General features: G+C 45.9%; 3 protein-coding genes across 3 annotated transcripts; 2 read left to right on the top strand and 1 right to left on the bottom strand.

Annotated features, from left to right (window-relative positions):
• The first annotated feature begins 3,911 nt into the window (after positions 1–3,911).
• Positions 3,912–4,799, top strand: LOC136533961 (putative expansin-A30). Its single transcript, XM_066526475.1, has 2 exons — positions 3,912–4,065; positions 4,168–4,799. The coding sequence occupies exons 1-2, from the start codon at positions 3,912–3,914 to the stop codon at positions 4,797–4,799; spliced, it is 786 nt and encodes a 261-aa protein (XP_066382572.1).
• A 990-nt stretch (positions 4,800–5,789) lies between these two features.
• Positions 5,790–8,490, top strand: LOC136533957 (uncharacterized). The gene is made up of 6 exons (XM_066526470.1): positions 5,790–6,129; positions 6,692–6,819; positions 7,126–7,187; positions 7,296–7,353; positions 7,428–7,571; positions 7,869–8,490. Exons 1-6 carry the CDS (start codon positions 5,856–5,858, stop codon positions 8,238–8,240), a joined length of 1,038 nt encoding a protein of 345 aa, XP_066382567.1. The 5' UTR covers positions 5,790–5,855; the 3' UTR covers positions 8,241–8,490.
• Positions 8,491–9,243: 753 nt separating this feature from the next.
• Positions 9,244–11,243, bottom strand: LOC136533958 (SUMO-conjugating enzyme SCE1-like). The gene is made up of 5 exons (XM_066526471.1): positions 11,013–11,243; positions 10,833–10,916; positions 9,905–10,057; positions 9,708–9,821; positions 9,244–9,617 (listed from the first exon to the last, which is right to left on the bottom strand). The coding sequence occupies exons 1-5, from the start codon at positions 11,079–11,081 to the stop codon at positions 9,555–9,557; spliced, it is 483 nt and encodes a 160-aa protein (XP_066382568.1). The 5' UTR covers positions 11,082–11,243; the 3' UTR covers positions 9,244–9,554.
• Positions 11,244–11,508: the final 265 nt, after the last annotated feature.

The raw sequence follows: 11,508 nt of genomic DNA, 5'->3' as shown, positions 1-11,508 counted from the left end.
GGTAGATGCCAGCGTCGGTCAAGTGACCGGACGCTGGATCCAAAAGCACCGGACGCTGACTGCCTGCGTCCGGTCATGCTGACTGGCGGTACAGTAGGCTAGGGTTTACCACCGGACGCTGGGCTGTGTCCGGTCGAGGTGGACCGGACGCGTCCGGTCGAGGAAAACCGGTTTTCGACCCTTACTGTACTCGACCGGACGCTGAGGCTTCAGCGTCCGGTCAGTTTTGCCGGAGCGTCCGGTCAGCTTCATAGCCGTTGAAATCTGATGAACAGCAGTTTGAAGCTGGTGACGCGTGGCGTCCATCAGTGGACCGGACGCTGAGTCCAGGGTCCGGTCAAGTGGACCGGAGCGTCCAGGTCAGAGCGCAGTGTGCCCAGTGAAGGGGTACAACGGCTCTATTTCATGGGGGCTTCTATTTAAGCCCCATGGCCGGCTATGGCTCATATCTTTGGCCATTTTCATTGACATAGCAACCTTGTGAGCCTAGCCAAAGTCCTCCCACTCATCTCCATCATTGATTCATCATCATAGTGAGATTGGGAGTGATCCAAGTGCATTGCTTGAGTGTTTGCATCTAGAGGCACTTGGTGTTCGTGTTTCGCTGCGGATTTCGCTTGTTACTCTTGGTGGTTGCCGCCACCTAGACGGCTTGGAGCAGCGAGGATCGTTGAGCGGAGGGTGGTGATTGTCTCCGGCTCCGATCGTGGTGATTAGTGAGGGGTTCTTGACCTTTCCCCGGCGGAGCGCCAAAAGGTACTCTAGTGGATTGCTCATGGCTTGTGTGATCCTCATCTTGTGTTGGTTGTGCGGCACCCTATTGAGGGTTTGGCGTGTGAAGCCAATTAGCGCGTGAACCTCCAAGTGAGTGAATCGCCACAACGAGGAGTAGCTTGCCGGCAAGCAAGTGAACCTCGGTAAAAATCATTGTGTTCATCCTTTGATTCCGAGGTGATTGGTCTTCATTGTTATTCATCCTTGTGATTGATTGGTTCACTCCTCTACACGGCGGTATAACTATCTTGATCACTCTCTTTACTTATCCGCAAACTAGTTGACAAGCTCTTTAGTGTAGCTAGTTGTGAGAGCTTGCTTGGTTGGTTGGTGTGGCTCTTTAGTTAGCCTTTGAGAGCACACTAACATAGGGTAGTGTCATACCTATTGTGTGAATAGACACTATCTAAACTAGAATTGTGGTAGGTGGCTTGCATTTTGAGTAGGCTAGCGCAACACTTGCTTCGCCTCATAATTGTCTAACCATTTTGTTAAGTGTTGTTGTAGAAATTTTATTAGGCTATTCACCCCCCCTCTAGCCATTAGGACCTTTCAACAGGTATGTACACTGAGTAACCCTAGCAAATTACCCGCTACCCAATACCCGAACCTAAACTACCCGAACCCGTACCCGAACTACCCGAACCCGATCTACCCAGTTATAATTTCGGATAGTGATTCCAGATACCCAAAATTAGTTAAGGAAATTCGGGTAACACCGTCCGGTACCCGATTTACCCATATTCCAAATATGCAAAAGAGCAGCAAGAACAAATAGCCCTACCTTCGGTCTTTCCTGTTTCCTCTTCTATTTCTAATTTGAAATGGTTCAGTGCTTCAAGTGATACTGTATGACTGTCTCTTGGTAATATTTATGTGACATTGTGTTGTGACTCTATTTTTAACATTTTTGTACTTGTGAAGTATGAACTTATGGTCTTATGCTATCTGGTACTGTTAGTACTTTGCTTATACATTTTTCTCTATGAAATGCTGGAAACTTGGAAAAAAACTGATTAACTGAATGCTGCTGAAATTCTATACGAATGCTGGTTTTTCTGAATATCGGGTAGCTCGGGAATACCCGAACCTGAACCTGAATAATCGGGTACCCGAAAATTTCGGGTAGTGGTTTTTTGAGGCTGAATTCGGATAACGTTTTCCATTACCCAAATTTCTTATTACCCGAACTACCCAACCCGAAAATTTTGGGTAACCCGAACGCCTGGGGTTAACACTGAGGCTGCTGTGTGCTACAAGTATTGATATATGTAGAAAATGAGTGGTGCTGTAATTTAGTTTATGACAATCTGTGTGGCTGGAGGTAATAATGCAACGACAAAGGTGCACGTGGAGTAGAGGATTGCATGAAGAAGTTTGCAGATTTGGACCGAGCTTTTGGTGAGTGCTGTGCCTTCTTTGTGCTATTCGATATGTGGCTTCGGAATGGCTACAAGTTTTATAAATGCTCCATGTATGCCATTTGAAAAAGGTTGGAGTTGGGCCACATGTAGATTGTAATACGTTGTAATGATGTGTAGTTTGAATTGTTGTATTCAACTGTAATTTCAACCATTGTAGTGAACTGTTTTAGCTTTTGGTTCAACTTAGTTGCCAAAGGTTGGAGTTGGCCTATATATTGTATTGAACTGTAATCTGTAATCGGTATTGAGCTGTTGTATTGAACAATAAACTGTCTTGAGTTGCCTTCTAAGAGGTTGGAGTTGGGTTACATATAAGAATGTAATGGGTTCTATTGTTTGGCGCCATAATTTGAATGGCTCATTGGTTTTGGCGCCAATATTTGAATTTGAAATGGCTTTTAGCTGTTCGGCTGCTGCATTTCGGCTGGTGCTGAAAGTTGCCTACAGCTTATTGGCTGGGTTGATCAGCAACAGCTACAGCGGAGCCAAAATATTGGCAGCCGAACAGAATGAAAATTCCTTGCTTTCTTGTTTCATGGCAGCCGAGTTGTTGCGAATGCACCAGGCACCGCAGGTGCACACCGGCCTTCATGTTGGGCTGACTTAGAATCAGGTGTTGTTTAGTTCCTCTCCTACAAAGTTTACTCTCTATCACATCGGATATTTAATACATATATAAAGTATTAAATATAGACTAAAAAATAACTAATTGCACAGATTGCGACTAATTTATGAGAGTAATTTTTTAAGCCTAATTAGTCTATGATTTGATAATGTGGCGCTACAATAACATGTGCTAATGATAGATTAATTAGGCTTAATAAATTTATCTCACATATTACCGAGGACTTCTGTAATTTATTTTATTATTACTATCCGAACACTCACATGTCGCATCCGATGTGACAACCGATGTGACGTCCCTAAACTTTATTCATTGGATTTAAACACAATCTTAATGGATGAATGATGAAACCATCTCACTCCCTGCACAACAGAAAAAGCACTACACTACACATCTCCACTACCCAAACACCCCCCCCCCCCCCCCCCACCCAGACCCCCACACACAGCAAAAGAAGGCACTACACAACAACATGGGTTGACCATTTGTCAGCACCAAGTAATAAAAGATCAAATCATCATCCAGACCTTATCGGCCGGAATGAACACCATATTTATTTATAATGTCTTGTAACTAAATCATTATGCTACATTCCTCCAGTATTTTTTGTTTTGAAATTCCCTCCAGTACTTTTTGGATAAGATGGAATTGTTTTTCCCTATATGGCTTCTCAAGAAGCCCAGATTCCGAACCAAATGTCAACCAAATACACGAAAAAGCATTCTCCCCATTCTAAAAGGACGAAACACGTTAAGATTTTCAGTCAGAAGACACATTCGCAGTATCCAATCAGCCGTACCGGCAAAAAAAACCGATAGAATATCAGGGTACATCCCTGTTTCTTGCCCGCACGTATGGCCGGTGCACCGTGCCAATCTCCATGCCTCGCCGGTGTGCGTGCACGTCGTTGCGGATTTGCGGGAGGTCGTCGTGAACAATAATGTGTTGGTCCCAATCATCACCGGATTCCTCTCTGATTGATCCAGCGCAAGCTATAAATACAGTCGCCCCTTGCATTGTCTGCAGGGCTCAACTGCCTTAAGCGAAGAACAGCACAACACCACGAGCAGCAACAAAACAGAGTAGTAATGGCTTCTCCCTCCACAGGCACAGCCTTCTTGGCCCTTGTCATCATCGCCTTGCTATGTGCGGCCACCACGGCGAACGCGAGGTTCAGGGCGATGCAGTGGACGCCGGCGCACGCCACGTTCTACGGCGACGAGACCGCAGCGGAGACCATGGGTACGTTGCTCACATCGCGGCCGGCATTGCACTGCCACGCTCGTTTCCTCTTGGCATTCATTTGTCATTTCTTACGGCCGGGGCGTCCGACGGTTTCCACAGGTGGGGCGTGCGGGTACGGCAACCTGTACGCGACCGGGTACGGCACGGACACGGCGGCGCTGAGCACGACGCTGTTCAAGGACGGGTACGGGTGCGGGACGTGCTACCAGATCCGGTGCACGGGGTCCCCCTGGTGCTACAGCGGCTCGCCGGTGATCACGGTGACGGCCACCAACCTGTGCCCGCCCAACTGGGCGCAGGACTCCAACAACGGCGGGTGGTGCAACCCGCCCCGCACCCACTTCGACCTCTCCAAGCCGGCCTTCATGAAGATGGCGCAGTGGCGCGCGGGCATCGTGCCCGTCATGTACCGCCGGGTGCCCTGCGTGCGCAGGGGCGGCCTCCGCTTCGCGCTCCAGGGGAACCCCTACTGGCTGCTGGCGTACGTGATGAACGTCGGCGGCGCCGGCGACGTCGTCGAGATGTGGGTCAAGACCGGCGCCTCCAGCGCGTGGATACGGATGAGCCATAACTGGGGCGCCGCGTACCAGGCGTTCGCGCAGCTCGGAGGTCAGGCGCTCAGCTTCAAGGTCACCTCCTACACCACCCGGCAGACCATCGTCGCCACCGACGTCGCGCCGGCCAACTGGTGCCTCGGGCTCACGTACGAGGCCCGCGTGAACTTCTCCTGAGAGGACGACAGATCACGCCGATTTGCGACTGAAGCTGCAGGGGCTGCCAACGATCTGCTCTGCTCCTGCTCTGCTTTCGTAGTTTCATTTCAAAATTCGTAGAGTTAGGACGTGCTTTCGTAGTTTCATTTCACTCGAAGTGTGTGTGCTGGCTGCTGCGCGTTGCCCCCGTCCATGAGGAGCAGAGGGGTTGACGCGAGCGTTGTTCATGTAAATTGAGCTTTACTTTCAAAAGCAAGATGATAATTTTTAATGTCAAATTTTAAACCCGTCAACTGTCATGGTTGGGCGGTTCATGGACATGAATGACAGGTCCACGAATTTCAAAAGCTTGTGGTCATGTACTGTCTATAAGGCGACGCATCCTATAAATTTTAATCTCTACGCTAAAAAGACCTTTGAGTCTGTTCGCTTTGAACTTATCAGTCGAATTATCAGCTAGAATCTACGGTATTTTTTTTTCTCACAACAAAACAACTCTAGTCGGCTTTAATACCAGCCGAACAAAAGTCATCATCTAGACGGTGATACCAAATCTTGATCTACACTCACGCGTCCCCCTCCGATACGAATCATACTCCACTTTAAGCTCACACATTCATGCCCTACCTAGTCACGACACCAAGACCGGATCCATGTATCCGCATCCCATATAAAGTTGTCGGAACTCACAGGTCTGCCTCCGTTTACTGAAGTTTAATTCAAAAAAATTGTGACGCCAGTGAAATACACGGGCACATATCTAATAGGAAAAAATATATAGTACTAAAACGTAGCAAAAATTCTGACAGGAAGCAGATATCTTTCATTCATTCATGAGGTGCCTACCATCCCTCACTAGACAGCGGGACCCGCCCGTAAGACATGGCACAAAACCCCCGTAACGCCGCACGCGCGGCGGCCGATGTCCAAAACCCAAAACGCCCTCTTCCGCTCCGCGCCCCTCTCTTCTTCACCAAGGCGGCAAGGCCCCACCCCCAAACCCCTCATCCCCTGCTCCGCTCCGCCCGCACCCCCTGACCAACCAGGCTGCCGGAACCTTCTCGGCGCTCCGTGATGCCGCCGCGGCCGTCCCTCCACTCGCTGCTCCTCATGGCCGCCTCCGCCTCGTCCTCCGCCGCCGCGTCCGGCGGGGACTTGGGCCTCCTCTTCGCCGCGCGCCGCCGCCTCCCCGTCGCCGCCGCGTCGATGGCCGCCGCTGGGGGACACCGCATCCGGCTGCTCCACTCCTCGCCGGGACGCGTCCCCAGGCGGCCCGAGGTGGCCTGCTGTGTGCGCAGCGCACCGGACGCGCGGCGGTACGCCCCCGCTCCCCTGCGCTCCAGGAACGGTAATGCGCTGTGCCAGCTGTGGAGCATTCGTTGCTCTGTGTCTGTCCTTTTTTTTTCAATTAAATAGGTGATTGCGTGTGTCACAGCTTTGGATTGGGAGCTAAGCACCTGGGAAAGGATGGTAATTTTTCCATGTTTGAAGTTTTATTTATTTAGTTGCCAATGGTCGTATCTTTGGCCGCTCGTTATAGCTCAGAAGTTGTGTTTCTATGGCCCCAAGCGAGCTCACACTTGAAAAAAAAATGCTTCAAACTCCACTACTTCCTATTGGACTTGTAGCAGAACAGCTCAATGCACGTGCTCAAATGTTTGTTTAGAACTTTAAGTTAAATGGTGTTAGCCTGTTTGACGTATATTATAAATTAAAATTGGTGATACGCACAGACTATGCCTCAGAATTTCAATGTTTCTGCAGTTTCGGTGCTCTCCTCTACTTAGGATCTACTTTTTTACAATTTAATTTAATTATTGTCATTCTGCTTATAACAACTGGATGCAGAAGCATATTTCTTTTTTAACCGATGCGATGTGTTTTTTTTTTTTTTTTTTTTTGCATTACAGTTCATTCGGCAAACTACACGGCTTTGTCTGAGGAGAGACTTGGGCAGCTCATTCAGAAGTTGAAAAACGAAGGTATTAATCCCAAGCAGTGGAAACTTGGAAATTTTCAGCGCATGTTGTGCCCACAGGTATGAAGCATCTGTTTTTTTACAACCTTTGTGCTGCTTTCAGTTTACTGTCTTTTCATGAATTATATCTAGCTTTATAACCAAGCAGTCTATCTGATTTAAGACATGAATGATAAGAAATTGTTCCCCAGAGGTGACGCATCTCTAAACCATCCATTCAACATTTCAAATTGACTTGATTCAAGATAACATTTCAACCCACACGCAATACTGGTGTATCATTTCTTTTTAGTGATCCATTGCATTTTGGATCGTTGAGCTATCTAGCGACAAATAATGAAGTATAACTTTCCTTTTGTTCGCTAGTGCAATGGTGGATCTAAGGGTAAGGGGGATTTGAGCCTCAGTGTCTACATCCGAAGGGACGGGTGAGTTGTCCACACCTGAATATGTGATTTTGTTGGTCTGTTGTTTCTTTAGCTATATATTTCAGGATCTAACTATCATCTGACGTTCCTTGTATGTCATTTCTTCAGTATGAATGCAACATGGAACTGTTTTAGATCTAAATGTGGCTGGAGAGGTTTTATCCAGGTGCGCACACAAATCGAATGAAACAAAAATTGAAGTAAAAAACCATCTTGATGTCACTCTCTCTCTCTCTGCAGCCTGATGGAGTTACCAACATATCCCAAGGAAAGACTGACATAGAAAGTGAAACTGACCAAGAGGTTAAAGCTAAGAAGACGGCGAATAAGGTTTACAGAAAAGTCAGTGAAAAGGACCTCAATCTTGAGCCACTTTGTGAAGAGGTAATTAACTGTTGCTACTTGTATCAAAGAGGTGTTTTGTGAACCATAAAAAAAATTAAAACCCAGTTGTATGTTACTTTACTTTTGATGTATACTATTAAAAGCATCTGTGATCTATACATTGGCATTCTGTAAAATGATGGCTTTGGCAGCTTGTAGAATACTTTTCTACGAGAATAATTTCAGCGGACTCGCAAAAAAAAAGAGAATAATTTCAGTGGAAACACTTCGAATGTCTAAACTGTCCACATTTGTTCTTTATTGAAACATCTAATTAATTAACTTTCTCTTCCATAGGTCTCCAAGTCCACATTTGACCTCATGGAAGCCCTGGATGCAAAGGTTGTTGCCACCATCATGCAGAAGCTTGACGCTGTGGCTGGGCAGGTCAACGACCTTAGTAAGAAGGTGGACGTCATGGTTGAGAAGCTTGACGCTGCGGCTGGGCAGGTTGACGACCTTAGTAAGAAGGTGGACGCCATGGTTGAGAAGCTTGACGCTGTGGCTGGGCAGGTCGACGACCTCAGTAAGAAGGTGGACGCCAAGGCTGAGAAGCTTGACGCTGTGGCTGGGCAGGTCGGCGACCTCAGTAAGAAGGTGGATGCTATGGATGAGAAGCTCAACGCCCCCCACTGCAGACAAGTGATGCATGCATGTATGGGCAATTAGCAGTAGTTAGCTATAGTTTAACTTTGGGCAGTGATGATGTAGGGCAGTGATGACTTTGGGCAGGCAGTTAGCATATAACTTTTGGGCAGCTAGCAATTAACTATATATTATGATGTAATTTGAGTTAGGACGTGCTTTCGTAGTTTCATTTCACTCGAAGAGCTAGCACGTGCTGTGCTGGCCCGTCGCGCGTTGCCCCCATCCATGAGGAGCAGAGGGTTTGACGCGAGCATTGTTGATGTAAATTGAGCTTCACTTTCAAAAGCAACATGAAAATTTATTGTGAAATTTTAAACCCGTCAACTGCCATGTACTGTCATGGTTGGGCGGCTCATGGACATGAATGACAAGTGCAGGAATTTCCAAAGCATAAGACGACGCATCCTATATTCCTATATGTCCTAGAATATAAGGAATCTAAGTTTGGCATAAGTTAACTATATTAAGCTTGATCATACTTGTGAAGAAGCGTATCATATAGATAAGTTATGAAACTACATTTCATAAATATATCTAATCATGCCGATTTGATGTCAACCTAATTATTATTGTGTTTTTCTAAACTTGATCAAGTATAGGATAATGCATATACCTAGCCTATCGCTTACAATAATAAAAGAAGTTGAATACTTGGGCCACGGTGGAGCCAATGTGGGCTACAACCAAGGCCTTAAGAGTTAAGACTACAGGATAATGAGATGCAACTCCCTGGCAAGGGTGCTGAATTTTGCACCCAGTGGTCCACGTTTTTTCTTCCGTGTCTAGCTTGGGAGAAGCAAATGGATGTAAGAAAAGTTGGCTTTATCATTCAGCTGGGTCCTACATCAAGGTGCTTCACGCTCGATCGAAATGAACCGATATCTAGCGGATATTTAGTGCTGTGACGTGCCCTTGGTGTCGTTTCTGTATTGTGTGCATGTCCTAGCCATTGTAGATTTGTACATGCTATATGTCGTCTCAATGTAATCACTAAATAACATGTTCTTATAAAGGTACAACTTAATAGACAAACGCAGATAACTTTCTTTGATAACAGACAAAACATTTGTCTTCAAGATAAATTACCAACACAACAAATAGTTTAAGTTAAATAGACAAAATATCAGTGGCTGCAGCACTTACAGCATTAAACGAATCGGTTTTTGCTACCAATACCGGACCCCCACACATCATAAAAGGTTCAGGTTTACACTGGGCAATCCTCCAAACAACTTATATCTTGTCAAATCCAAATTGAGACCATAATTTTAACATGTTGCAACTACTATGCGGATGTGCAGGATGGATCATGGATCTCTTAGTATGCCAACATCCTCAGACCAGAGCAGGATATTGCTTGGCCTGCAGACGAACACGTCGCTTATATTCTGCTGGATCCTGCATTTTTTGGTTTGGTGGAAAGAAAAGCTGATTAATCTCGAGAGAAAGGAAAAACAAATAGCTGAATGATCACAGTTTCTTTCGAACCTGGATGAATAGGTGATAACCATCAGTCTGAGCAGGATCAGCGGGATTGGGCTGATCAAGCAAGTCCTGTATTCCAACTAGAATCTGCTTAACAGTGATAGCAGGTCTCCAACCCTGAAATTGTACAATGAGAAGTGAAAATTTATCAGCAGGCATAATGCTAGACAAAGCCTGTGAAATACAGTTTGAACACTTACGCTATCCTCATTGAGAATTGAGAGGCAGACTGTTCCTGAAGGATAAACATTTGGGTGGAAAAAACCCTGTGGGAACTTGCATTTGGGAGGCTTGCTTGGGTAGTCTTCACTGAAATGAAGGGTAAGTGGGTAGTACCCACTTTCCCAATCAGTCTGCATAGAAGAGAGGATAGTTAGAAACAAATGAAATGTAAGGTTCCAAAGTAAAATGGTACATCAGTCAAAACAAAATGGACACTGGACCTGAAAACATTCCAGAGTGCTGGGAAGTAATCAGCAAAAGACACTGTAGATCAAAGTTTCGAGATTGTTTACAAATAGTACACATACATACATGCTACAAAATAGGAACAAACAAACATTTTGCCAGGATCAGGGGATGAAAAGAATATCACGGAGTTATGGAGCTAGAAACCACTACAAAACAGCATGCAAATGTGACTACATATTGGTAGAGTGGTGGAGGTGGCATATAATTCTTAATTCCTACAACACACTGGTATTCTAAATCTATTGCCATGAATCACTGGGACAAAAAAGAAATACATAGTCAACACGATTTTCCAACTTTCTACCATGGGTTCCAACTTCGAAACGATAATGAAACACTTAAAAGGCAAATCGTGTGAGGAAAAGTCTTAGTAATTCTTTTAGCTTGTATTTGAATCAAAAGAAGTAGAACGCACAGTTCCTAATATAGAAATCCTTAGCTATTCAATAAGCAATACAGTCAAGAAATAATAAAAACCATAGACCATGTGTGGGGAAAATAAAATAAAATAATTAAAATTCATCATGGAGCAAAACTGCACAAGGGCGTTGATGCACACATCGCAACATCGTGTTTCCCTAAAAATCCTATCGAGCTTGATTACAATTATACTACCGAACCGGGTCAAATCGAATCCAGCGGGTTACCGGGGCTTACCCCCTGCTTGCCGGGGATGGTACAGTTCCAGACCATGAGGTTCGCCGACCCGTCGGCTAGCGTCTCTGGCCTCGCCACGAAACCCTGCAGAAGATGAAGGAGATCAGATCGAGACTTGAATCGGGCGGCGGCACGAGAGATAGAGACAAAGGGAGAGGGGATCGAAAGTCAGGCACGGACGTGGGGGTGGTTCTTGCGCCAGGCCTTGCGCTCCTCGGCGAGGCGGCCGCGCGCGATTCCTCCCGACATGGCGGCTGCGGCGGCGGCGGCGGCTAGCAGCTCTCCTCGCACCCTTGGATTGGAATTGGAAGGGTTAGTTTGGTTTTCGAGGAGTCTTCAATGACAAACCGCCTCGTTACTTTCCCCTTTTCTTGTTCATTCATTTATTTTTGTTATCCTTCAAAGAGTTGTTCTTGACATTCACGATTGACTCGGAGGGATTGGTTATTGGCGGCGAGGTAGTGGCCTAGTGGGTCCATCGTATCAGAGAGTCCTTTTTAGAGTAAACGTATATCAGAGAGTTGGTGAGCCGGAGCAGATGTGCTGTGGTTGCGTTTTCTTTAATAACTAAAAAAGATCGTGTGAAACATCTTTCAGAGCCTGATTGGGATGGAGGAAAACAAAAAAAAAAAACACAGGAAATAAGGATATATGAAGTGAGAAAATAGAGGATTGG

This window comes from Miscanthus floridulus, unplaced genomic scaffold (assembly GCF_019320115.1).
Source record: "Miscanthus floridulus cultivar M001 unplaced genomic scaffold, ASM1932011v1 os_1366_1_2, whole genome shotgun sequence".
Classification (NCBI taxonomy): Eukaryota; Viridiplantae; Streptophyta; class Magnoliopsida; order Poales; family Poaceae; genus Miscanthus; species Miscanthus floridulus.
The sequence above is the reverse complement of the archived record's forward strand: the minus strand, read 5'-3'. Positions and strand labels throughout refer to the sequence as shown.

Coding starts and splice junctions, on each gene's coding strand:
- LOC136533961 (XM_066526475.1), top strand. CDS start 3,912: ATGGCTTCTCCCTCCACAGGCACAGCCTTCTTGGCCCTTGTCATCATC. Junction 4,066..4,167: donor GACCGCAGCGGAGACCATGG/GTACGTTGCTCA, acceptor CGGTTTCCACAG/GTGGGGCGTGCGGGTACGGC.
- LOC136533957 (XM_066526470.1), top strand. CDS start 5,856: ATGCCGCCGCGGCCGTCCCTCCACTCGCTGCTCCTCATGGCCGCCTCC. Junction 7,354..7,427: donor GCTGGAGAGGTTTTATCCAG/GTGCGCACACAA, acceptor CTCTCTCTGCAG/CCTGATGGAGTTACCAACAT. Junction 7,572..7,868: donor TTGAGCCACTTTGTGAAGAG/GTAATTAACTGT, acceptor TCTCTTCCATAG/GTCTCCAAGTCCACATTTGA.
- LOC136533958 (XM_066526471.1), bottom strand. CDS start 11,081: ATGTCGGGAGGAATCGCGCGCGGCCGCCTCGCCGAGGAGCGCAAGGCC. Junction 10,917..11,012: donor GGCGCAAGAACCACCCCCAC/GTCCGTGCCTGA, acceptor CATCTTCTGCAG/GGTTTCGTGGCGAGGCCAGA. Junction 10,058..10,832: donor CCATCCCCGGCAAGCAGGGG/GTAAGCCCCGGT, acceptor TCTTCTATGCAG/ACTGATTGGGAAAGTGGGTA.